Source organism: Piliocolobus tephrosceles, chromosome 4 (genome assembly GCF_002776525.5).
Source record: "Piliocolobus tephrosceles isolate RC106 chromosome 4, ASM277652v3, whole genome shotgun sequence".
Lineage (NCBI taxonomy): Eukaryota > Metazoa > Chordata > Mammalia > Primates > Cercopithecidae > Piliocolobus > Piliocolobus tephrosceles.
Window position 1 is genome coordinate 91,748,653 of NC_045437.1, and position 26,860 is coordinate 91,775,512.

A 26,860-nucleotide genomic window follows, 5' to 3' on the forward strand; every position below is an offset into this window, starting at 1 on the left:
TTGCTGCGGTGCTTAAAAGAGACTTGAGAAGGTTTTTGTGTAAATGTGGGAGGAAAGAAGAGGAAATAAAAGTGTAAAAACAGCTGCAAAATTAAAAGGTGCTAAGGTCTTTTTTTCCCCCTGTAGACATTAGGGAAACTTATTGAGAGACTATTAGTATTCCAGCAAAGAAAGCTTCTTACTTGATTTTATGTTTCCTTCCACATCAAAATTATACATACACACATACTGGGTCTATAGATTGTGACTATGAAAAAAAGCATGTTTCACTTCATAAGCAAACAAGCTCTTCATTAAATGCTAACATATGGATTGTGTCAACTAAAAAACAACAACAATCTTTTCTTGTCTATGTCTCATTTTATTTCATCTTTCTGATTTATTTAGATTTTCAGCAAAGTTATTAATTAGTAATATGTTTGGGGAAAAATCATCAAGGAATAAAAGGCCACAAGCAATTCCTTCTTCTTATCTTTGCAATATGATAAAGATAGAGCAAATCCAACTATTTCAGAATGTTCTTCCTCAAAGTGAATGCTATGCATGCTGTCTTATGAATAAACAATATATCTACTAATGATGACAGTAGAATATCACCACTGAGTATATAAAGTGGTTTTAGCAACCTGCTTTTTATTACTGAAACATGATAGAAATAATATACAAAAGACCGTTAGTGAAAACTTTATTAAATCAGGCTTTGTAAAAATTTAGAGAGGCTGCAATTGATTTTTTGCCCTGATAAAAGGGTTTGCTAAAGAAAATTATAATAACATAAAAAGGATTTCAGGGGAGAGAGTATTTGTTTTGGATGTGAGAACTCTCTTATTTTAAAGATACCATTAATATTACAAACAATGAGAAAACATTCTTGATTCCCAGTAATTCCACTTGGCTATATTTTGCTTTCCATTGGATGAAAGATAAAACTTTTATGTAAAAAATTCTATGAAATATATTTTTTATCAGTCTAGACTGGCCTACAAGATAAAATTTAACAAAAATTCATTGACATTGACAATTTGCTATGTACAAAGCCCTCTACCACATCCTGAGTAGAATTAACAAATGCAACCTGTTCTCCATCCTTTTAAGGCTCAAACTCAGAAGGGAAGACAGACACGTACACAAAGAATGAGGGAACGGCAAACAGGTACAGCTTGAGAATCAACTCCGAACAACTGGTAATGGCTACATAGAGTGTTTTTTTGAGGATTACAATCGTGCGTGTATGTGTAAAAGCATGTGTGTTGTGATCAGTTTACAGTGTCTGCCACGAGAAAGGGCATCAGAGGTGACGGGATGTAGGCGATTTGTCTGCTAACTCTGGTCTAGAAGATGGAATACATGGGTGGGATAAGAAAGGACTGTATGTAAGACACAAGGTTAGGAAGTTAGGTTGGGGTTAGATAATAGTCTTTCCCTCAAGGTTGTTTCTAATTAGTGAGATTTTATTTTAAACATCTTTCAAAAAAAAAAAAAAAAAACGATTTGTTAACAATGTTTGGGAGGCCATTAGTTGTCTCTCTTTATATGATTTTTAGAGTGCTTTATGTAGAAAAGAAGAGCACTAACAAAACGGTCAATACTAAAGCTAAAGATATACAAGTTTAGAAGTGTCACAAAAATGCAAGTAAGAGATTGCTTTGAACTGGACACAATAGGAGAGAAGAGTTCATGGGTTCTGGGAATTTGCAATTTGGGACCAGCGCATCTGAATAAGGCAAATGGACTGATTTATTAGGTAGAGAGAAAGGTTGTGTTTTTGCAAAAGTAATGTGATTTTTTGTTTTGTTTTTGCTATGCCTCTAAATGTTCCAGTAGATTAGCTGGAAGCAGCTTCTCAGGCTGTAGAAGAGACAGTACCAAAAAGGACTGTGAAAGGCCACCCTTGGCTGGGTGTGGTGGCTCATGCCTGTAATCCCAACACTTTGGGAGGCCAAGGCAGGTGGATCACCTAAGGTTAGGAGTTCAAGACTAGCCTGACTAACATGGTGAAATCCCGTCTCTACTAAAAATACCAAAATTAGCAGGGCGTAGTGGCGGGTGCCTGTAATCCTAGTTGCTTGGGAGGCTTAGGCAGGAGAACCGTTTGAAGGCAGAGGCAGAGGTTGCAGTGAGCCAAGATCACGCCATTGCACTCCAGCCTGGGCGACAGAGTGAGACTCTGTCTAAAAGAAAAAAGAAAGGCCACCCTCCTCTTATATTTTATTTCATTCTGCTTCTTTAATGTTCCCTCATTAATGCTGCCATCAGTGTTGGGAACTGACAAGGCTTTCCATTGTCATTCTTTAAAAGAAGGAGTTGGTGAGTTAAGGAAATTTACATTTTTTTCAACAAACGTGGACATTTCATTTGTATTCATTTTATTAATTTACTTCTACAGCTACACTCATCCACTCTAGGAGCAATAAAACCTGTGGGTGCTCCTTTAAGAGGCTGCTTTTCCTTCTGGGCTTGTGGAGGTAGAGAATCATGAAGGAGGCAATGAAAGGGTGAGAAGGAATGAAGCGCATCAGGATGTCAGCCTCAATGGAATCCCAGCAGCTCCCCAACTGCTGGCTGTAGGAACACTTATCTGAACCTCCTGCACTCACAAGTTTTACTTTATATTGATGATTTTCTAAAAATAGATCTTTACTATTTCTTTCCCTTCCTCCCACACCAATTTCTGGTTTCTTTTTTCCATCTTTTGAGATGGTCTCCTTCTCTCTCTTTTTTTCTGTTTCTTCTCTTTATTCAGTTTTTCCTTTTCCAATTTACTATACATCCTTTCCTGGAAGAAACCCAGTAGGCCCTCTATTTTGACTTCACATTAGAATAACCTGAGGGCACATAAACAAAAATTGACAAATGGAACCTGATTAAACTAAAGAGCTTCTGCACAACAAAACAAACTATCAACAGAATAAACAGACAATGTACAGAATAGTAGAAAATATTTGCAAACTATGTATCTGACAAAGATCCAATATCCAGAATCTATAAGGAACTTATATGTAGAAGTAAAAAGCAACCTGTATTAGTCCATTTTCATACTGCTATGAAGATACACCCAAGACTGGGCAGTTTATAAAGAAAAAGAGGTTTAATGGACTCACAGTTCCACATGGCTAGGGAGGCCTCACAATCATGGTGGAAGGCGAAGGAAGAGCAATGTCACATCTTACGTGGCAGCAGGCAAAAGAGCGTGTGCCGAGAAACTGCCCTTTATAAAACTGTCAGATCTTGTGACACTTATTCACTATCACGAGGACACTATGGGAAAACCAGCTCCCGTGATTCAATTACCTCCCACCGTCTCCCTTCCAAGACAGGTGGGGATTATGAGAGCTACAATTTAAGATGAGATTTGAGTGGGGACACAGCCAAACCATATCACAACCAGATTAAAAAGTGGGCAAAGGACATGAACTTTTTTTTTTTTTTTTTAGACAGGGTCTCACTCTGTCACCCAGGCTGGAGTACAGTGGCATGATCTCAGCTCACTGCAACCTCCCCTTCTGGGCTCAAGCAATTCTCCCACCTCAGCCTCCTGAGTAGCTGAGATTACAGTTACGCACCAGCATGCCCAGCTAATTTTTGTTTTTTTTTTTTTTTTTTTTTTTTTTTGTAGAGACAGGGTTTTGCTATGTTGCCCAGGCTGATCTCAAACTCCTGGGCTCAGGTGATCAACCCTCCTTGGCATTCCAAAGTGCTGGGATTACAGGCGTGAACACCGCACCCAGCTGTAAATAGACACTTTTTAAAAGCATGTGGGCAACAAGCATATGAAAAAATGCTCAACATCACTGATCATTAGAGAAATGCAAATCAAAACCACAATGAGATACCATCTCACACCAGTCAGAATGGCTATTAATGCAAAGTCAAAAAATAACAGATGCTGGTTAGGTTGTGGAGGAAAAGGGATTGCTTACACACTGCTGGTAGGAGTGTAAATTAGTTCAGCCATAATGGAAAGCAGTGTGGCAACACCTCAAAGAACTTAAAACAGAATTGCTAGTCAGCCCAGTAATCCCACTATTGGGTATATACCCAAAGGAATATAAATCATTCTATCATAGAGACACATGCACATGTATGCTCACTGCAGCACTATTTACAATAGCAAAGACATGAAATTAACCTAAATATCCATCAGCAGTAGACTGGATAAAGAAAATGTGTGATACATACACAGCATGGAATACTATGCATCCATAAAAAGAATGAGATCAGGTCCTCTGAAGCAACATGGATGGAGCCGGAGGCCATTATCCTCAGCAAACTAACAAAAGAACAAAAAAACCAAGCACCACATGTTCTCACTTATAAGTGGGAGCTGAACAACAAGAACACATGGACCCAGGGAGGAAAACAACACACATTGGGGCCTATGTGAGAATGGAGAATAGGAGGAGGGAAAGGATCAGAAAAAATACCTATCAGGTACTATGCTTACTACCTGGGTAATGGAATGATCTGTTTACCAAAACCCTGTGACAGGCAGTTTACCTATAATAACAAACCTACACATGTCACCCTAAACATAAAAGTTTTTTTTAAAAAGAATAACCTGAAGAGAATTGGATTTGAGTCACCATGCCTCTGCCCTATCCAAGACCAATTAAACCAGAATCATTGAAGGGCAGACACTGCACTCTCTGTGTGTGTCTCTGGCATGTGTGTGTTTCTGTACGTGTGTGTGTGTGTGTGTGGTCTTCTAAAGCACCCTTGGTAATTCTAATAAGCATCCAGTGGAGTAACCAGTGGTTCTCAAAATATGTTCGGTGGACCAGCATCAGCAGCATCACCTGAAAACTTGTTAGAAATGCAAATTCTTGAGCCCCATTCCCACCCTACAGCATCAGAAAACTTGGGAGCAGGGCCCAGATTTCTGTGCTCCTAAGAGCATTCCAGGTGATTCTGAATCATGCTAAAATTTGCGAACCTTTGTGCTAGACCTCTGACATTTTGTTTTCTAATAAAACAGCATCAGCATAACCTAGAAACTCTACCCTTTGACTACTGAATTACACGCTGCCTTTTAACAGGATCCCCAGGTGATATGTATGTACATCAAAGGCTGAGAAGTGCTCTTCTAAGAACTTATTCAGCGTTCCATGCACTCTGCCAAGCAGCTGGCTCTTATGTTCTGACTAATCAATGCAACAATTATTCATTTCTCAATAGTGGAACCCATTTATTCTTTCAGCTGTTAAAAAAGAAACAAAGTTGATCTTCCTGTGTAGTACCTGCTCTAAGTCTTTTTCTATACTTCTGTTTCTGTTCTAAGGGTATTTCTACATCTTCTGAGAAAATGAAAAATAAAAGGTCAAATTTCTGATATTTTACTTAGCACTGAGATGTATCTATCTCAGTCCTCTGGAAATGGGATCTCTGAGGCTTGACAGAGAACAAAGATGGATTCTTTGCCTTTTGCCTGTCTCCCACACAAAAGAATGGATCTGGGGAGATGGCGGGGAGGGGTAAAAATCTTTATTGATCAAATTAAGAAGCAGCAATGTGGGTAGGTGTGTGTGTGTGTGTGTGTGTATATATATATATATATATATGTTGGGGGTATAAATTAGAGAGGGAAATATCCCTATCAAATCAAGTTCATCACCCCTCAGTGTCAATTCCTGTTGTGAGGATGCCCCAGATGTTTCTGTAACAGAGGAAATTCTGTTACTTCTTACGATGATCTAAAACTATGAGAACCAGTAGAATGGCAAAAGATCACAAACCCACCTGCTCAAGCACCTGTTTTCCACTCTTCTGTTTTCATCTGCAACTTCAGCCTCATTTAGCTCAGATAAGACTGATCTCTTGAGACTGCAGGTCCTTCACCTGCTTGGTATCATCCTAAGCCTTGGTTTGGGGAGGGGGTGGTGAGCAGGTGGAGAGGAGGGCTGACAGATGATCTACATTTGTAGCTAATAGAAAGAACATTTTCAGAGTTGAAAAGAGCAAACTAAAAAAATAATGATTTAAAACTATTCCTGAATCTGATTATAACCAACATGTAAATCAGCTACACTTAATAAAGGAATATGTCATTAAGTTTTATCACCAGAATGTCTTGTAAAAATAAATATCTAAAATCAAACGTGTAACATTAAGAAATAAAGAAGCCTCTTTCCCCATTAAAGTTAGCTTTCTTGTCACAGTGTCTGCCAGACTCTTCAAAACCTCCAAGTCACTCAAGTTACTTATTTCTGAGCTTTCCCCTCACCCTACAGCCTTGGGGGTCAACCTCGGAGAAAATGCCTTCTCTATCTAAGCACTTAAGATGTGAATATTTGTTGTGAACCAGCTGCAGCTTTAGTAACTACTGATCCATGGAATCAAAGCCTACTTACTCTTCACAAACAATAAGCTCTTCTTGTTCCTGAAATTGCACTCTGTAACTTTCACAGGTATTATAAGAAGTAGGCATGACGGGTTCCAAATACAATAACAGACATAAGTTTCTTATGATGATTGAATTAATTTCAAATTTCAGAAAAGGAAGTAGTTGAAGTTTTATTAACAAAGGTGGTTGCTGATGACATACAATTTCTTGAACTGTGGGATAATTTCTGCAAAATAAGATGCATTGTATTGCTAATTTATTGGCAATACATAAAACTATTTTATAATTAAATGATTTGTCTGAATTTTTATTTATTGCCAATAAATAATTTGTCAATAAATCAGCAATACAGTGCATCTTATTTTGCTGAAATTATTCCACTGTTCAAGAAATTGTATGTCAACACCTGAAACTTAAAATACTAACAATTTGAAATATGCTGATATAGTTTTGATAAAAGGTTAGTTCTTTTCCCTCTTATCACTATAATTTAACTATGATCTTCCATATTAAGAAATGCAATCATTCAGAAACAATTTGTTCAAAGGATTCCTGAAATAAATGAGGCTCAATTTTCTAAAAATCCAATGGGTTCTTTGGTAGCAAAGGAATATATGCAGGAATGGGAGTTTATAATTTTTTTGAACTCCACAAAAATATACTAGAACTAGACACTCATCGGTGTGAATTAAAATATATTGATAGGATTTTAGTGTAATTACAACTTATTTCCTTCCTTAGTAACATATGATTATAATAAAATATAAACTTTTTCATAGGTACTTTATTAATTGGTATTTTAAAAGTAATAATAACATGTTAATAGAACAAAACAAATACTTTATTCTGGAAGTGATTATTATTTGGGTGCTAATTAAACCTTTTCAAGTAGGACTAATGAATAAATATGTGCTGTTTATTTCTTCTGCCAAAAATGCTTTTTTTTTTTTTTTTTTTTAAACCATTATTTACCATCTAACTCCTATTCATCCTCTAGGGCCCAGCTCAGATATCTCCTCTCTGTAGCCTGCTTCCATCTCTGTCTCACAGGGGTCAGGTAGTAAGCAATTTGGAGTTCCAATATAGAGCAGAGCCTGGCAGCTGAGTAGGTACACAGTTGAAGGGTTAAAGGAAGGAATGAAGGAATAAAAGTGGATCAAAATTGGACAGATAGCCATGTTAACAAAAAGAGGACCAGCTTTCTGAAATACATCAAAAGTTATAATCCTAAAAACATCATGTACTATTTTCAACCCATGAAACAGAAATAAAGGTACTTTTTGGTATGGAGCATAGGCTCTGCAATTGTTTGATACAATGCTGTCAATAATTCCAAAAAACTGCTGCAAAAAAAGAAGGAAATTCTTTGCCATTTAAAAAATACACAAGCAATGGCACTTTGCAGCAATTATTTGAATATAACTAGTCACAATAACAATGCTGGTTCTTTTGGTTTTTAATTATTCTTCACAGAAGTAAGATTAAATAGGTCTAAGCTGGTAAAGGCTCTGAGACGGTAACAGCATGACCTCATTGCATGTGAGAGGGTAACTGACTTCAGAAGCACGCTTTTGTAATCTTTGCTACATAAGTACTAAAATGTTATTCTCTATTTTAGAAGATTTGTGGATTAAAAAATAAATCTGAAGGGCTGTATGAAAAACAAAGCATTACATTTCAGAAAGAGGCCTCATGATTTTCAAGATTCCAGGGTATGCACCCAACCATTCTGCGGTCTCCCACCTATATAGGGTCACAATGCAAAGTAAAGTCACCTCTGAGCAAAATTGTGAACTTTAAGGCCCAACAACTGCATAAGTAATCGGTAGGCTACAAAGATCACAGACCATCATCAAAGTCTGGAATTTATGCAAATAATGCTGCTTACATTTAACGGATCTGTAATGGTGCAAGCTTTTCCAGTGCAAGTGAGTAAATGGAGAGCTTTTGTGGTGCAAGATTGCTACCTACAGGCTAAACTGCAGAATGACATACAAGACAATTAGCATGGAGGAGGAAAATAGGTAAACAATTTTATATAATGGCATGTAAGTTATTTACGGACAAGTTGCTAAGCACAGGAACATGTAAAGACTACATACTACACACTAGGATATGGATTGACAGTTTTTGTTTTAAAACTACCATCTAGTTCTAGAGTTTTGCATAATTTCCCTTTTTTTCTTTTGAAGGTTTCTTTTCTTTCTGAATAATGTACATTGCTTTTCTGAAGGGGAAACGTTTTTCTCTCAATAATGTATTATAATACCTCTAAATCTCTGTAAATTCTCCATGTAAATCCTACATAGAATTAATATTGATAATTTTAATTGTTTTTGGTAGAGTGATCAATCACAAAATTTGGAATTAGTTTCCGTGGTTTGAACAAACCTCGTGAGGCAGCAGTTGTGGGGGAAGGGTACAGTGTATACTACATAATCCCTGACTCCACATAGGTTTCAAAATGTATTTGTTCAGAACTATCTACATGCAATATTTAGAGTAATTTAGAGATAATATATTTTTAAACTATTTCTTCTTTAAGAAAATATTGAATACTTCGGTTAGGAAGCACAGATACTAGTCCATCTTACAAGAAAGGAATTTGATTTTCAGTGGCAAAAATATATCAAATTAACACTGAATTCTCACTAATCTATAAAACAGTCCACATTTTATGAAATATGCTGAGTCACTTTAAAAATGAAAATCTTTAAAACTATAAGGCAAGTTATTAGAAATGCATTTTCCCTTCAATTATAAAGAAATTCCAACTCTAAAGAGAGTAGGTTTCAAAACTGAATAATATATTATGGTTAAAACACATCAACAATCTGTCACTCCATATGCACAAATAAACATATCCCACTATCACTGCACATGCCACAAATGAGGCCAACACAACATCTGAAAAGGTAGAGCAAATTCTTCTTCACAGTGTTAGAGATGCTAAATAGCACTGGCAACATTTTAAAAGATATGCATAGAGGAACTTTACCCATCTTTAATATTGCTACTTATACAGTTTAAACATTCTGTTTGCCTATCTGATAAAGATGTTCCACACATCCTTAATTTTAAACACAATTTAGCACATGTTCAGGTTGCATAAGGAAAGAACACTATTCTTCTACTTGATTTTGGTTTTGAATAATAAACATTTTAATTATATTTTTGAAATATTTAGAAGAAACGTAGATGAAATTCAATTAAAGAGGTCACATATAACAAAATCATCAAAGAAAAGGCACTTATGAGAAATACATATGCGAGTTTATTCCGATTAATAGACAACTGGACATTGTTCAGCATTTCCCTCAACAAAAGTATGAATTTTAAGCAATTAGGTGATGTAATAAATGTGTGTAATAGAATCCATATGTTTATAAGTAGAAGTGGTGGAGGTATTAACCTACAGGTGTTTTCTTTCCCTACTATTGCAGTCTCATGAGGAGTAAATGTTTTATATATGGTATTTAATTGTACATAATCATAATATAATTATGTAATGATTAATGATCTCAATTTTATTTTAATTAAGTAGGTGATCTTTTTCATAGAAATAGTTCTCTATAATTAAATTGTTCAGCCGAAATTTCAATGAACATTGAAGAAAGAACAACATAATTTGTAAAAGCAGATTCATACAAGTTTTCTGTCAAATTAATATTTAATTCATCTAAAAATACTTTTCTTCCCATATAGTTCTGAGTAAATTATATTGTTACTTTTCCAATGGATTCATATTTTGTTCAGTCAGTACAACTGTGAACAGAATTAGTGAAAATGTTTAGAGTGTATGAGAGAATTATTAATTAAGGGTAAAAAGGTTTTTATATTGCCCTCTTAGGCAACAGAGATTTTAAAGACCTTATTATTATTTACCTGGGGCAAATGAATCCATGTGGAGGGCCCCCAATTCTACCCATAACATAATCATAAACCATAATAAGGGGTAAGAATTTTCCTACTGCATTTTAGATGTTTTAGGAACAAAATATAAAACTGAATAAGACAAAAATTGTGTTAGAGTTGGAGGATACTTATCCTAAGGCTATCTATCAAAATCAATGAAAATTATTGATTGAAAGAAATAGTGTCATTATTCTGTTGGTGTAATTTTAATGCTTATAGCAAGGTATTGGGAAAATTGCCCATATATGTAACAAAACTATTTTTCTTAGCTTGCAGACTGTATTTAACATTTTAAAAATGTATCTATTTTTGTTGTTCTCATGCTAAATATGAACAATTCCTAAAACTAAATTCCTATTATCAGTATGAATTCTAGACCTGTTAGGTCTCTTTCTAGCAAGGGATGTTACTTTTATCTTTGTTACAGTCTCTGCTAAACTTATTGGGAACATACTTTCAGAAAATGCCAGCCTATAAACTTCACTAAAATATTTTTCTTTATAAAAGCTTCGTGATCTTTGGCATTGTTCACTATTTTCAAAGCCATAAAAGAACAGATAACAAATATATGACTCACAAATTATCAATTATGAAAAATAATCTGGTTCAGAAAGCTGCACTAATGTAAAAAGATGGATCACTTGTCACAAACCAATAAAGGCTATTGTTTGTGAATCCAATATTTGATTTTATCATTTATGTTGGGCAACTTAAAATGATTTTTAAACCACATTACTTTTTGAAAAAAAAATTGTTATAAAGGTGAACACGAGGGTTGTGGGTAGGTGGGGCGGGGGACAGAAACCAGTTGTAATCTGTCATCCTTGAAACAATTTATATTCTTACATTGAATTCAGCCTACAAATCTAAATCACAAAGACTTGGTCAGTGAGGATGGATGCATTAGAAAGGACTCTCCTGTGTTCCAGAGAATGGATAATAGCAGGAATGTTAGTATGGCTTTGATTTTATCCTTTCTTTTCACGTGCTATTCTGATGGCTGACAATTTGCAGCTATGATGTTTCATTATGCAGAGAAGGTTCAACTGCGTGTTTTTAAGCCAAGTGTGGCTTGTTACACTTCTTAGGCAGGTAGCTGCTTTTGCTTACTTTGTATTGCATAGAGAAAAGCGCAATGAGGTTACCCAGCTCAGAAAACCCTTATGACAAATTCTCATCCAGGTTGTTTCATATTTATCATCTTATAATGAAAGAAGAGGTACAATTTTCATCAAGAAGGGCATCCCTGTGAGTGGCTAGAACAGAAATTTCCTACCTGGTGTTATCTGAGGGCTACTCTACTGCTCTACTTGCTCTCTGATATCTCAACTACAACCTTTTACATCTGCTTGTACATAAGAACTTGGATGCCTAAGGAAATGAGAAATACTCTGTCCACAAGGCTGGTGATAAAATGTGCACATGCTATTTAGGGGTGGCCCTATTCCCACCTCTGGATAACAGATATGATCATCAGATTAGCTGACATCCTGAAAGTTGCAGGGAACAAGTCTTAAGGGACAGGTGAGTTTCAGTGACGTGAAATGTGGTAGACACAGGCAGATGGTGGCAGGGACTGTCATGCAGATAGTGGAGGTAATATCAGAATAATGACATGCCCAGACAGGTGTCTGGGAGGTGGACTGGAGGAAGGTGAAGATGGGATGGGTTTAAGGGTAGAAAAGTAGTCATATTCTAGAGACACTTCATCTATGGGGCTTTACCATAGATGATTTCTCCCTCCTTACTCAGTAAAGAAACACTAGAGATTATGAAATAAACAAAAGAAAGGAGAGCCCCAGGGCTTAGTTACATATGCCAAAACACAGTAAAAAAAATTAAATGTTAAGAACCTGGATCAACCTCTAACAGCTTGTTTGAGGTAGGGGTCATGAATTTTGCTTGAGGTGGGGATCATGAATGTTCTTGGAAATATTCCTACTTAGAGTCTGAAAAGAAGTGAAAATGAGGTTGGGGAATGGAATAATTGAGTAACTATTCAATTATGGCAACTGCTGGCTAATGAAGACCTATTACAACCAAGTTTTTAATAGAAAATGTGCTAATTGACTAGGTTGGAACTTAGAACAAGCATATGGCTAAGATGTTTGATTACCTAGTCTGATTCCATGTCAGTGATCAACTATAACACTGTAAAAATGAGTGTTTCTATGACAATTACTGAGATTCCAGACTAAGGAGTAGGTGACCAACTTGAGGGATGAGTTTCTCCAATAAATAAATAAAAATATATGATCCATTAGTCCCCATACTGTGTGATCTGGAGGCTCATCAGGGGAAGTATGCTTGTTCTTGTGCCTTACTCAAAACATTCATCTTACTTTCAGCATTGGCAAAGCTTAAATCAAATTCTTATGCAAATAATATTTCATAGGATTTATTTTTTAATTGGAAAGAGTATACAAAGCTATGAATCTGATTTTCTATAAAAGTGAAACAAATCAACATAGTCCGACTAGGTCTAAGCATAGCATTCAATCTCGTGTAGAGACTTGAATCATTTCTGTGGTTTCTGGATGGGGCAGTCTCCATGTCAAAGCCTACCTAGTAACTTTCAGGAGATGGGTGTTTCATCATCCACAATTTCAGACAAAAAAATGTTCTTTTCCAATGTCATTCTAAACTAAAATTCTAAACAGGTGTTTGATACTAAGGATGTAACCAAAATATTCCCCCTTATAACCTGTAACTCTGATAAGACTTCCCCCGGAAATATAATGGTTACATACCCCTTGCATGGCTTTAACAAACCCCTGTTTTCTTCTTTCTGCTCCATACAATGTGCAGTCTATTTGCACCCATTCAGGACTAAATTACAGATAAAGTTACAGCAAATTTGTTTTCTCAAAAAAGCAGTCAGCCCTAATATCCCTTGAGTAATAAAGGCCTTGTCTTTCATTCAGAACTAGAACTGGCATAATTTTCTCCAAGAAACAAACTCTACTTCCTGTGACAATGAACCTGTTCTTAAAATTCTGAATGGGATACAGCTCAATTTGCAGGTGTTCAGGTATAAAGGTCAAAGGGCATTTGACCCCCCAACTGGCAATTGTTGCTGTGGTAGGTAACTTCAGTCTGCTAGTTATATCATTCTATTAGATAAGCTGCCAGAGTTTTCAGCTCTGAATTACTGAGGTAGGCTCAAGTGAATCAATAATTTATACAGATATATCTCATTCATTCTGATGGTATAAAGATACATACTAACAGCCTGCTGCAGCCACAGAACAAAGCCAGAAAGACATTATTTAAGAAGAAAGAGGGAAAAGGGAACCTGTTATCTATGTGAACAAAACCATTACGTAATCATGACTTAATGGCTTATTAATTTTATTTTTGAACTGTTTTAACAAACACTGTGATGAGATAAACAAGCTCTTTGCGAATCTCAATAAGGTTTCTCTGATGAATGTTAAGACAACATTTAAAACTCTCAGATTAATTTTAAAATAGAATGATATTTTATATAACAATATAATATAAACCACTGGAAAAAATTCATATACCTAAGAAGGTTCCACGAGCTAGCTTAACTAAATCTCTCAAATATTTTATTACTGAATTTCAGTATAAAATTACTTTTTAAAAGATGAGAATCAAATACATTTAGGAACTGTACACTAAGAATATTGTTAATATAGCCTTATGCTGTTCATCGTTACCTGGGGAAAATTATATAGTGTTTTATACACTAATACTATGACATTTTTATTAACTCATAATCCCTGTGCTAACAGTGGGACATTAAACAAGTAATAATTAAGAGGGCAGCAAATATTAAAAATGCCTACTCTAAAATTTTTCAATCATGTCAAAGGGAATCCTCTAACATTCCTCTTCTATAAAGGAAAGCTTTTCCAAAAACAATGTGGTTACAATATAATCATCAATAGACCTAGATCACTTAAATCATATTTCCATAATTTCTGGTTAATGCCCTTAAGGATTAAGGAAATTCGCCATCTACAAACACAATAAAAAATATCTCCTAGCAGCTTTAATTGTAAACATTGACTGTTTCTTGACATATCTGGAAATTTATTTGAGGATAAAATGCATTAGAAGTTGGTCCCGTGCCAATTTTACCTCTTTGAGTTCAAGGCTGGGCTTGTGCATGGCATGGACACTTGAACTAATTGCATTCAGACTTGGTTTAGGAAGACTGTGTAAAAAAAATAATTACAGCAGCAAACCCAATGAGAAGGGGGATAGCAATCAGAGGTAATACTCAGGTACTTTATACAGGAAAGATGGATAAATTATCTTTTATTTTCTAGGGAAACACCTTGGGAAATACGGCAAATAACAAAAGTCTAAAAGGAAATAAAAGCACGTGTGAGAGAAAAAGAAAGTGAGAGCAAGAAAGAGACTGATGTTGTGGCCTCTACCAAAAGCCTGAAGCCTTTATACGCGACACTCTGGGGCTGCCTGCTGCAACCAGTTAACATTTCTGGCCTTTCAAGAAAATGTAACTAGTCCCTTAAAAGCAGAGAGAGGAAGGAAAAATAATGGAGTAACCCATTTCTGACAGTCAAGAGAGAAAGGAGAGAAATGTTCCCACACTGATCTCATTAAGATGACGAGAATAATGAGTGTGAATCTTATGTATGGATCTCACAGCAGATAGAAGAGGACATAAATGTATCCCCCATTCACCCTTTTATGATGCCTGATACACCACATTTATTCTCAGCTTCATCTGATACCACTGTTGGGGGTTTCTCTTACAATATTATAGCTTTAACTTCAAGTTTTGCGGCTGAAGTCATCTGAGTCAGCCACTCAACACAGCTTTATTGAGTGTGCATGAAAACGAGGGAAGATCTCTTAATGGCAAGTGAAATGCATCTTGAGCAGAACAGCCTGAGTTTATTTCCTGTCACTGGCTCTGGTAATGGATTAAAAATACTGACAAATGACATTTTTCAGTTTATAATCTGTTGTATTTTCTAGTTGCTTAAACTTAGGTTAAACATTCCAGCCAATTAGAAATAGAACCCAAGTCTTATTAAATATGTCTTCAGTACATTTTTGGAGAGCCAGGCATTTGTGACAAACGCTGATGGAACATTTTTTTCTTGTGAATTACCTCCTGTTCTTAAATCCAGTCTAGAATATTATCTAATAATAATTTTAAGTTAAATACTTTTTCATACTGATACAAACGTTGAAGGACTACATAGTTCTCACAAACAAAAACCTATGTTTCTGTGGCCAAATATTATTCAAGTCTAAATTATCCACAGGTCCTTCTACTTAAGGATGTCAAAGCATTTCATACAGATGATTTCTCTTCACTCCAGTATCTCCAATAGCAATAAAGTTGTGCACCAAATGTATAGCAAACTATACCTCACATAACTTAAATAACAAAGTGGGCAACACCTTCCGAATTCAAATAATATCTCAAAATATGCCCAAATTATTATTTCAGTACTGCCACTACTTTGTAAAGGATGCTATTCCATTATGTCGTTGAATTTTATGCTGGAATAATTTGGATCCATATAATTTTAAAGGAAATTTAGAAAGACAGCAATACAATGAAGCTGGGTCACCAGTTTTTCTAAGTAATTCAAATACACACACTTTTTCCTGGCATTTATTTAGTCTAATGAAAATTTAGGCCACGGACAGGTTCATCTTAGCTACCATTTAATCAATATAGATCAATATAGGTAGTTTAAGCTGTTTAAGCAACTCAGTGAAAATATATATTTGAAACCTGGGAAATATATTCTGAATGAGTCGACATTTACTTTTGGGAAAAGCGTCATTTATACTACTTGGAGGCCATATGATATTTCTTGTCTAAAATATGCCTTACTTAAACACACAGTGACTCTTTAAGAGTTTGTGATTACTATACACACATTTCTGCAGTGCTTTGTGGAGCTATAGTGTGATGTGATTTCTGCTAACAGAAAAGTTCATCAAAACATAAGGTACACACTTATTACTTACACTGCAGGAATAACCCTAAGCACGTTGCATACAGATGTATTATATCAAGTCGGCAATTCTAGCCCTCCCAGATCAACACATTCCTTAACAGGAAATACCAAGGACCAGGAGTCCAATTTTACACTTAGAATGCTACAGGACAATGGCAGACACCTGGCTTCCCCTAACTAAGGACAATTTAACTTACAAACTTCACCTTTCTTCTCATCGTTGCTGTCTTTGAAGCTTCCATTACTAGTTATTGGGGGAAAACGAGAGTTACTATGTTAGTAAGTCATTTTACCTCTTAACACTTCAGTCTCCTGTCCTGTAAGACAATCTTTAACCTCCCTTCCAGTTGTACCATTCTATGACTTCATCTGCACCATTAAAAGCCCACACAATCTCCAACTTTTAGGCTCCGTATCCTTGCATTAGGAAGGTGCACTATCCTGAAGCTGGGTTTGGGTTAGATGGGTTCTGGCATTCCAAACACCAAGCCAGGATTCCACTGAATCTACTTTCTCCATGTGATGTTTCCATTCTATAGCTAGAACTCTATGAAGGGATCAGTAGGCTTTGTTAAGCGATTCTATGTCATGATCTATGACATTTCCACCGTGGAGAAATGTGTTCCGAGGTCTAAGCAACTGTCTTACAAAACAGACCTCTACATTTTGTTTGGAGTCTATATGGTAAACATTCCATTTTAACTACATATCAGCCAAGATTTAAGACAGAAATAGAACTGTGATAGAAGTCTGATACTCTGAGAATTAAAAAATGAAGGAAAAAGTGTACACTCAGTCAAGCCAGTAGAACCTAGGTTAAAGGGCTCTCTTACAATACCAGCCTCCTGGCTGAGGTGTGCAATAGGCTCTTGCCATAGAAGAACAAAACTCTATTTAAAAAAATTTAGCTGGGAAGGGCAGTGAGGGAAAGGGTAGAGCCAGAGGTTAACACATACGAAAGTATAGCTAGTAGGAAGAATATGTTCTAGTGTTCAACACCCACGTATGGCGACTATAATTAACAACAATTTATTGTATATTTTCAAATAGCTAGAAGATTTTGAATGCTCCCAACACAAAGAAATGATAAATGTTCAAGGTACTGCTTATGCTAATTACTCTGATTTGATCATTACACATTGTATACATGTATGGAAATACCACACTATACCCCATAAATATATACAATTATTTTGTGTTAATTAAACATAATGAAAGCAAAACAAAAAGAATTTAAACAAAACCAGATATATACTGACCCTCTTTAAGTTTTCAATGTTGCTGCCTAACTAGAAAAAGAAAATGCAGCTATCTGAACTTCTACATTTATGAATTACTTTTCTGAGTGCTAGCCATTACTCTACTAATACCACTTCAAAATATAACACCTCTCTTCTACAACCAGTATATTAATTTGTGGTAATTAATGCATTCCTTTTAACCTTGGTGATCTATTATTTTAAGTTCAATCCAAAAGATTAATTGACTAAGGGAAGCATTGTTTAAGTTGCTGACATTTTATGACAACACTGGATAAAAAATTCTTGTTTCAAACATTTAAGAATTGCCTGAAGTATGCTTGGCAGGAACTGTACAGAATGCCTTAACTATGGAAAATCCATGAAGATTACTTATATATAGGAACATGGGATATAAAACATCATATATTTACATATTACTGGTAAATTACAATAGTAAAATTTTTTTGACCTATGGTGAACTGGGTAACTTGCCATGCAAAACAGCCAGCAGAACAATTATCCTCACTGTTTTAAATCACTCTCCTATTATAAATCCTTTCCCCCTTCCCCAACACTTCCAATGAAGATCTAATAGGTAACTAAACCTAAGGAAATATATGTTTATATGTCTGACATAATATTCATTAAAAATATAAAGAGTAACTATTAGTTATAAATACAGTGCAATGTATGGACAAAACCCATCAAACCCTCATAATGAGAGAAGTCATCTTACTTAGTCCAAATTCACGTGGACTTCTGGACTTCTCCAACAGTGCATGCTTGGAATTGGGACAGAGAAGAAAACCCTCACATGGGTTTGCGTAAGAGGGAAGATCAAATTCTTCGATCTCTATAAAGCCAAACAAACACCTATCCTTTAATTGGACTCTAATATAGTTAATAATTTTGTATGGAGATCACAAATGCTCTGTCTCCAGACTAGTTCTTTATGGGAATAATTTATATGATATGCAAACTACAGAAAATCCAAACTAAACTTTACCACCAGGAGTATAAACGTAAACGTAGTTGAACTTGTATTAACTCTCACTTGGAGCATGCGTTCACAGTGGGGTCAATGTGACACCCAAGGGGGTAAAAACTCGTTCTTGAGGTGGAAGTGGGAGGAAGCAACAGAAATCTGAGATGTTATAATGATTTGTGGCCCTCTAAAGCTGAATATCCCCTGACAAAATCTTATCCCTTAGTATTTAATTTCTCTCAAGTGAAATTTTTCTCCTTAGGGCAGTGAATAGGAAAAGAAAAATTGAGAAACACTGGTTTAAGATCAAATAAAGGCCACACTTTGTCTCTAAAATATTTTAGTCCTGTCCTTAAAATGAGAGCTGACTTTGATTTCTCAAACCCAAATATCTATTTGCACTTTGATATGCTTTCTGTCTTTCCTTGCCTCTTAGTTTTTCTCTGATTTTCTCTTCATTATTTCAGCTATTTGAACCAATAACTGATGACTACTCTGTTATTGATCTCTCAGTGTTACCACTTGCTGAGTGTTGGACCTCTGTCATCACAGCAAAGTACAAGACACAACACAGAGTCTTCACTCACAGACACACCTGTGGCCAAGCCTGCTGTGTCTATTCCCAGTTCTTACTACAATTTAAAATGTGATAAATGATGGCAAGAGAAAAGGCAAAGTAAAATGGGAACAACTTCCTTAACATTTCAGGTTAGCTTCTTGCTTGGTAAATTAACGAACACATTCATAATTGTAATGAATATCTGCACATCTAGTCAACATAGGAAAATTGGACAACAGAAAGCATTCTGCCTCTATTTCTTAATTTTTACCTGATAGAAAGGGGAATGAAAACACATGGAGAGTGAACTTAATGACTAAAGCATATTAATGACTGGATCTCTGTTATAATTTACAACCCTACAGAAGAGTTATTATTCCTACTTTACATTTTACTAACATAAATTCTATAATTAGATCATTTATTTAAACTTTTTCCCTTGCAAAGTACTTTACTTCATAATACATTGCAATGGAATACGGCTTGCCAATTTGCTCAGCATGCCTGTCTCTTACAATTAAAATCAAAATTGCAAAGTAGAAAATCCTTCAGAAGACAAGAACATTGGTTTAGGAATCTGGGGACAGGTAGTGAGACATCTCTGATTCATTATTTCATAATTTTTTGGTTGTTAGTCAACTCAGTTGTAAAATATTGACCATGTAACAATTTTTAAAGGGTCTTATAAAGGTCTGGGGGCTGAAATGACCAGAGAAGTAATGCAAGGAGGAAGTCTGAAGTGAAGTGGGGCAGCAGCCATACAGCCAGAAAAAACACACCGAGGCTTTGGTGTCCTCCACCACTCCAACTTTTATTGATAGCACCATTGAGGCACATGTGAAAGCTAATTCTGAGATTCAATATGATATCATAATTATGCTGGTGATATTTGTTAATTTTTTAACTATAACATAGAACAATAGCACTATACCTGAGAAAAAATAAAATCGTTTTCTTTTCCTCAAATCACTCACAGAAGAAAAGTTTTCAAAATTACAGCATTCTACTACTTTCCATGTTAGAGGACAAAGGCAGAAGAGCAGGGATCATAGAAAACATGAGTATGACCTGCTACAGGGATTAAATTCTTCTTCTTGTAAATATGAAATAAAATCTAGGAGAAATATGCCTTTCAGAGAGTAGAAGACCCTGTGGCTTATGTGATTATCTCCCTCCAAAGAGCAGAAAGCCCTTTTGCTGACATCTATTAAAATAAACATAAAAGGATGTTGGCATCATTTAAAGAGAACGAAGCACTGATTTGAGCCAATTGTTGCATTATAGATTTAGCAGATACAAAAACAAAACAAAAATAACTTCACAATTAAACAGGCCCACAAACTGAACTAGAGCCTCACTCCTCAGGAAGGATTAGAGAAAACGTTTTGTTCTATTATTATCTGGTTTGCTATATTTCCTAAGATTCAGGGTTGATTTTAGCCAATAGTGACCAAATCTGAAACCTAGCTCATTCATACCTTATGCTGTTCGGGGGCCTTTTATATCATTTCAGGAATTTATATGTAATGCACTGTGAAAGGCAACACTTAGGAAAACCTAATTTACAATTTTTCATGTAATTCTGGACAATGTTTGTAAAAAATTTCTTCTCTGGAGTTGAGATAAATTTGGGGAAAATGTACATTTTGAGCAGCAATTTGATGTGCTAGCATGTCCAGATGAATTGGGTGCACAATCTATTTACTGTAAAGAAAATTGTGGCACGAGAAACTTCTAAGTGTCAATACTTCTTGACTCTGCAAAAGGAATTTCGGGCAACCTTAAAAATACGTAATCTTTTAAATCAGTGAAATTTTATAGAGGTTTTCTTCTTCCCTTGCATATTTGTGAGAAAATGTTTAACATAACTTCTAAATTTATATAGATTAAATTGGAAGTATTGTTTAGTAAGTGTGTATGTCAGGGGAAACATACATAAAGTAAGATGGGCAAAAAGGCTTAGGAGTTGATAATTACAAAATTTTAGGGAAATTCATGAGTATGACAGTAAGACCATCAATTGTAGATCATTTTGCCTTTGTACTTGTTTCTTTGGTTTTCAGGAGTACTTCTCTTTTGCTGTTGTGGGGAAAGTAACAAAAGTTACATCTAGAACATTTCCAACTTCTCTGCTAGTGCTAAAAAAAAATTGTAGCAATAACAACAAAAACTCTTCTATAAAAATCATTTGAAAATTGTCATAGACTTGAAGCATAATTTTGTTGGTGTAGTAGTACTATTATATCTTAAATTTTCAGAATAGACATTTCTGTTGTAAACTTAAAGTGACCTTCAGTATGTTCAATGTAATTATCCTACATTTCATTGTGCCTTAATGTGAATATTAAGACTTAAACTACAGGTGATGAAGACATGCCTTTGTTTTCACATTGATACTTCTTCTTAAGCAATTCTCCCATTTTGATCCTTGATCATGAAAGCCACTTTAGATGTCCTTAGAGTTTGTAATAACTTTTTAAAAATCCATATGTTGTTTAATAGCAGCAGACTTTCCGCATGGGAAGGAAGTACATGATAAGGTGTCTGTAGGAGCCTATTGTCTTTGGTCATTGTAGTATATTCCCATTGCCTCTGCAAATCCAGTTCCTCCTCCTTTGCTGTGCTTCCTCCATTTTTTAAAAGAAATCATTTGGCTATACAGAGCTGCCTCATGTCATTCTTTGCATACATCATCTTTGTTTTTTCTCTCTTCCGCATAATGGCCCAGCTTTCTGGGAGTAGCTGTTGTCCCAAATATGATCCTTTACTAAAATGGGGATTGAATAAAGGTGGAGCACAAATTATCTGGAAGCAAAGGAAAACCAGGCATTTGAAAAGGACCCAGAAAAAAAAAAAAAAAAAACAAATAATGAACCAGAGTGGTTTCAATAAATTGCTGTAGAGGGAATTCTTGGTTTTGACACAAAAGGAACACATGAATACCAAGGAAAACCTAGGGAGAGAATCTCAGTAGGAAACCTGCCTCGTAGGCTGCTCAGGACAGAGGGCTGAAGTCAGTAGCCCTCCAGATATGAACAGAAAGAAATGTATTTTATGACTAACAGTTAAACATTCAAACATGCCGTTTTTTGGAACACAAGGTACTTTGAAGAGTTGACATCCCTTCACAATTCATGTTCATTGTTCCTCTAAGTAAAATATGTGTCTCCCTTTAGTTATTCTGTTAGGAATTGTACTTTAAAGGCAAGAGGACATTTTTGATAATGCACATCTTAAGACTTTTCATTAAAGTACCAAATTTAAATTCTACCTTTTTGTGCACTCTGACATTTTTGTCTGGCATTTTCATTAATTTTGCGACATACATAAATGTAGCTGAAATGTTAACTGATCAATACTTTGTCTCTCTCATGTAGCACTAGCGCTCCGTTCCCCAAGGACCACACAGCAGAACAGAAATTAAATGTGTAAAATATCAAATGTTAATGTTAAACACAGCAGCACTTACTGTATAACGACAGAAAAGGCTAAAACAATTCCAAATGGACAGATGGTACCACAAATTATCTACAATCACATTTAAAGATTAAAGTTTGTCCTGTAAAATAATTCTTTGACGCACACTGAAGTGTGTCCTTTTACTGATAGCTCAGTTGTCCAATTATTTTTGTGCTCATTACAGTGAGAAATGACAGTACTGAAAAGAAAGAGAAAATGTGCACTCTTTCTTCCCCCATATTGCACCCACTGACATCCACAAGAACACAAATGTCTGGTCAAGAGCCTGATGAAAATTAGGCCCAATTTATGAGACATTTCCATGTCTACAATAGATGATTCCCAAAGACGAGCAGTGCCTTCTGCACCACACATGTCTGTGTTCATTCTTAGGCAGACAATATTCACAGTAAAATTTAAAAACCAAACGCATTGCACACAAAATAAGCTCACGCCCAGAAACGTGTCTGCCTATATTTTATCCATCACCTTCCAGACCAATGCCTGTCTCTAATACCATCAGCTGGCTTTGACTCTTCCCTATGGCATAGAGGTAGCGTTAAAGAAGCTGGAACTGTCCTAAGCCTACATTTCTTATTCTCTCTACTTTAATTACATAGTGATTAAAAGAAAAAAAAAAGCATTGTTTTTTACTTTTATTTCATTATTCTACATTTATTTTTGGACAATAAATTAGAAAAAAGTTAAAATAGAATAGAAAAAAGGCACTTAAACATTATAAAGTTACTAACTTGGGCCTAAAACCAAGCCACATAATGATAGAAATGCCTGTGCTCTGTGAGGCGGTGGCATTTATGAAAAAAGTGGGCCAAGTAGAACTGGTATTATGATAATAGACCCGTGATCTATCAACAGGGCATGATGGAAACAACGTGTTTGTAACAATGGGGTGCTGTTCATCCCCTTCTCCTAATGGAAAGCTGTTCTTTTCAACAAACTGGCCTAATTTTAAATATATAACTTAATATCTATAAGATGAATGAATATCCCAAGTAGTTTTGTTCAGAACTGCTGTGATATTAAAATTACAAGGTATATGTATTTTAAAAACTCTTTTAGAAAGGAAATAATATCTGCTGTGTGGCCTTGGGCAAGCTACTTAACCTTTCTGTGCCTCAGTTTCTTCCTTCTTTATATTGTAAAACTAACACTATCTATGTCATAAGGTTGTTGGGAATATTAAATTCACTAAAGCATGTAGAACAGTTCCTTGACACATAATAAGTACTTAACAAATATTAGTGGTTGTTTTTGTCATTATCGTGGAAGGATATTTTTATATTAGAACTTAATCAGAGGTTAGAATAAATGATTGATAAGGAATTATGAAGTAGTTGAGAATATAAATGGAAACTCCAGGAAAATGTGCTACAATAGTACTAAGCTATGTTTATCATGATTTAATAACTAGCTTCATTAGAGGAAACCCTTATTTATCTGGCATCACTGAAGAATGAGCTTTCCATATAAGAAAATATTTCAGCTTAACTGATTGGTTCATAGATTGGTCAACTGATTTTGTCAGCTATTTATACTGGGAGCTTACTAGGTGCTAGATACTGTGCAGGTGATGCTGGAGTACTAGGCTAAAAAGGCAGGGTTCCCATTCTCCATCTCCTGACCTCGTGATCCACCTGTCTCGGCCTCCCAAAGTGCTGGGATTACAGTCTTGAGCCACCGCGCCCTGCCAAGGGTTCCCATTCTCATAGAACTCCCAATGCAGGTCTAATAAATGACATTTGGTTTTGTTATTAGTTGTTTTAATCACATTCAATAGAATGTGATTCAGAGCTTCTTTTTTTCCAGTGAAATACAGGTAATATTAGGGGTTTTTCTCCAAAGTACTCTTACTGTGTGTTCACATCGTAGTTTGCATTCTCTTTCTTCACCATCTGTGTCAGCAGGCCCTTTCCCACCTTTACTATGCCTGATTCCCTCTTTTTTTTTTTTTTTTGCAAACCTCTTGCATTCAGCTTGTGTTTCATAGGACTGAATCCGTCAGACACTGACTACCAGCTAAGACAAATACTATTACATTTCTTCTCCAGTGAAATTTGACCCCCTTACAGTCAAATCACTCAAGTAATATCATGTAAATGTACATAAATTGGTCAGAATTCCAGTGCTTGAGGTGTTTTTTTTTTTAGAATCAAAAGGAAATTGCAAAAAAAATGGCTGCCATCTTGAATTTCATTTTACCCAAGTGACCTCCAGAAGTCAGAAGTTTATGAAGACTTACACAATACACTGTAATGCTAAAGTGTTCAAAATGAATGTTGCTGAACAAATAATACAATTATCTACATTTCTGTGTTTTCAAATTTTACAAACAGCTGTGAGGAATGATTTTGGAAGGAGTGAACCAAAAATGGCAGCACGATCTTTACAGGAGAATCTTTTTTTTTGCATCTGTTATATGACCCCATAGAACCCGGAAGTAATAGTCCAAAACAGACATAGAAACTCAATATCATTTTTGCTCATAATGTCAAAGTACCTCCTGGCTAGGGAAAAATCAGAATAAAGTTTGCTTAATAGTACCACAATATATTTATTATGAGAAAGAGCTGCAAAAAGAATATTGAGAGAGACAGAGAGAGAGAGATTTTTTTTTTTTTCTAAAACTTAACGACAATGACAATCTCTTTCTTTAGGGAGACAACAACACATCTATGGGAAGCAGGCTGCCCAACTTTCTGGTAACTTACAACACAAAAGGACATACACACTCTTTGTTCCATGTGCTCAGACATTAATGAAAGTCCCATACAAGGCCTGAGAGGAAGACAGAGCTCAAAGTACTAAACAGATGTGCATACACTCATTTGAATGGTAATACTAAAATGTTGATTTGTTACTATAATTATGGTTCTTCTTGCAAGCCCCCATAATAAAGTCGTATTCTGCTAAACTGGCAACTATAAGGAAGCATAAGGTACTCATATTCGAACAAACATGAAAATAAAATAAAGGATTTCAAAAGAACCACTCTACTTAAACTTCAAACTGAAATCCTGAATAAACCAAAATAATGTGAGAGAAGAAAATCCCAGCTAAAGCTCAGAGCAAAGTATTCTTTTGGATATTCTAGCTCTGCCAGTTGGTCTCATCAGCAGTTTTTAAATAATCAAAGTAAAAGGCCACAAGATGAACATATTAAAGGACTCTTTGGATCTATCGAATTCTCACTTGTGACTTTTTAAAAGCTAGAAATCTCAGAAATAATAAAACATCTCTTAAATAGGTCACATCCACTTCCAATTGAATCGCATGTTAAAGCATTACCAAGTAGCACTAGTAGCATTCTACTACCAATGATTTTCATATCTTGAAAAAAAATAACTATAGAACAAACAAAATCAAATTGAGAATGGTCGAGATTATTACTATTATTTTTCACATGGAGGACTTTCCTTGGCTGTCCTATTGGGGTTTGGAATTATGCAATATGTAAAATTTCACTTTTTAACTGTCACAGAGAAAATGATACATTGGCTGAGATGTCTTGCGTTCCGGAAATCTGAGGGGGGAAAATGTATTCTTAGACTCAGACCTTGTACAATCCATCAGGTTCCTGCCCACGGCAAATCTGTCCAGTCAAGTCTTAAAATAGGAGTTTTAAAATGGCCACATCAACATAACTGTTACTATAGCCACAGAAACATGCAGCTCTGATTACTGAATTTAATGAATAACAATGTAAGTAATACAGTATGATCATACCACAAAAGCAGCGAGACTCCTTGGGGGTGAATCCCAATCAAAGCAACTATTAACGTAGTATGCAGCATTTACCAGCACCATGACACAACGTTTCATTCTGATAAAGTTTCTTAGTAGCAGCTGTAAGGAAAATGAAAATATTATTATAATTTGCAAGACTAAAAACCATCAGATATACTGCAAAATTCTTCAAGCTTATTGTGACTTAAAAAGGATTCAGAAAGTTAATAAAGTTACAAGAACATACCAAACAATTTGGCTCGCAAGTTAAATAATTTATTTCTGAGAAAGTGAAAAGAACTGCCTTCTTAACTAAACACAATTTTTAAAATAATGTTAACATGTAGGTTGCACTACCTTTGCTCACAAGAAAAAAAAAATTCTAACAGACTAAAATTTCTTTTTGCTACTTACATACTATGCACCTTTATTAATTTTAAACTCTTAAATCTTATTGTGGTTTTGAGATTCATCAAATGGTTTAATTTCAAGATATTTCAAAGTGAAGTTGGAATGTTTTTATTTAGGGTCTTATAGAAAAACCTATCCAGAATTGCTTTCTTATAGACAACAAAATGTTTTCACCATTTTAGTAGAACTCCTCCCATTCTTACTATCATATTATCTATCTATCTATCTATC

General features: G+C 35.4%; 1 protein-coding gene across 10 annotated transcripts in view; it reads right to left on the reverse strand.

The window, feature by feature from the left end:
- MCTP1 (multiple C2 and transmembrane domain containing 1) overlaps window positions 1-26,860 on the reverse strand; it is a 594,518-nt gene that overhangs the window by 136,534 nt on the left and 431,124 nt on the right. For 9 of the 10 annotated variants that reach the window (XM_023212153.3, XM_023212158.3, XM_023212156.3 and 6 more), the window contains one exon: window positions 26,219-26,338. In XM_023212153.3, the coding sequence (XP_023067921.1) occupies window positions 26,219-26,338 (120 nt within the window). Of the gene's footprint in view, window positions 1-19,903; window positions 21,821-26,218; window positions 26,339-26,860 lie in introns of those variants that run through there. The other variant, XM_023212161.2, reaches the window with a different exon arrangement.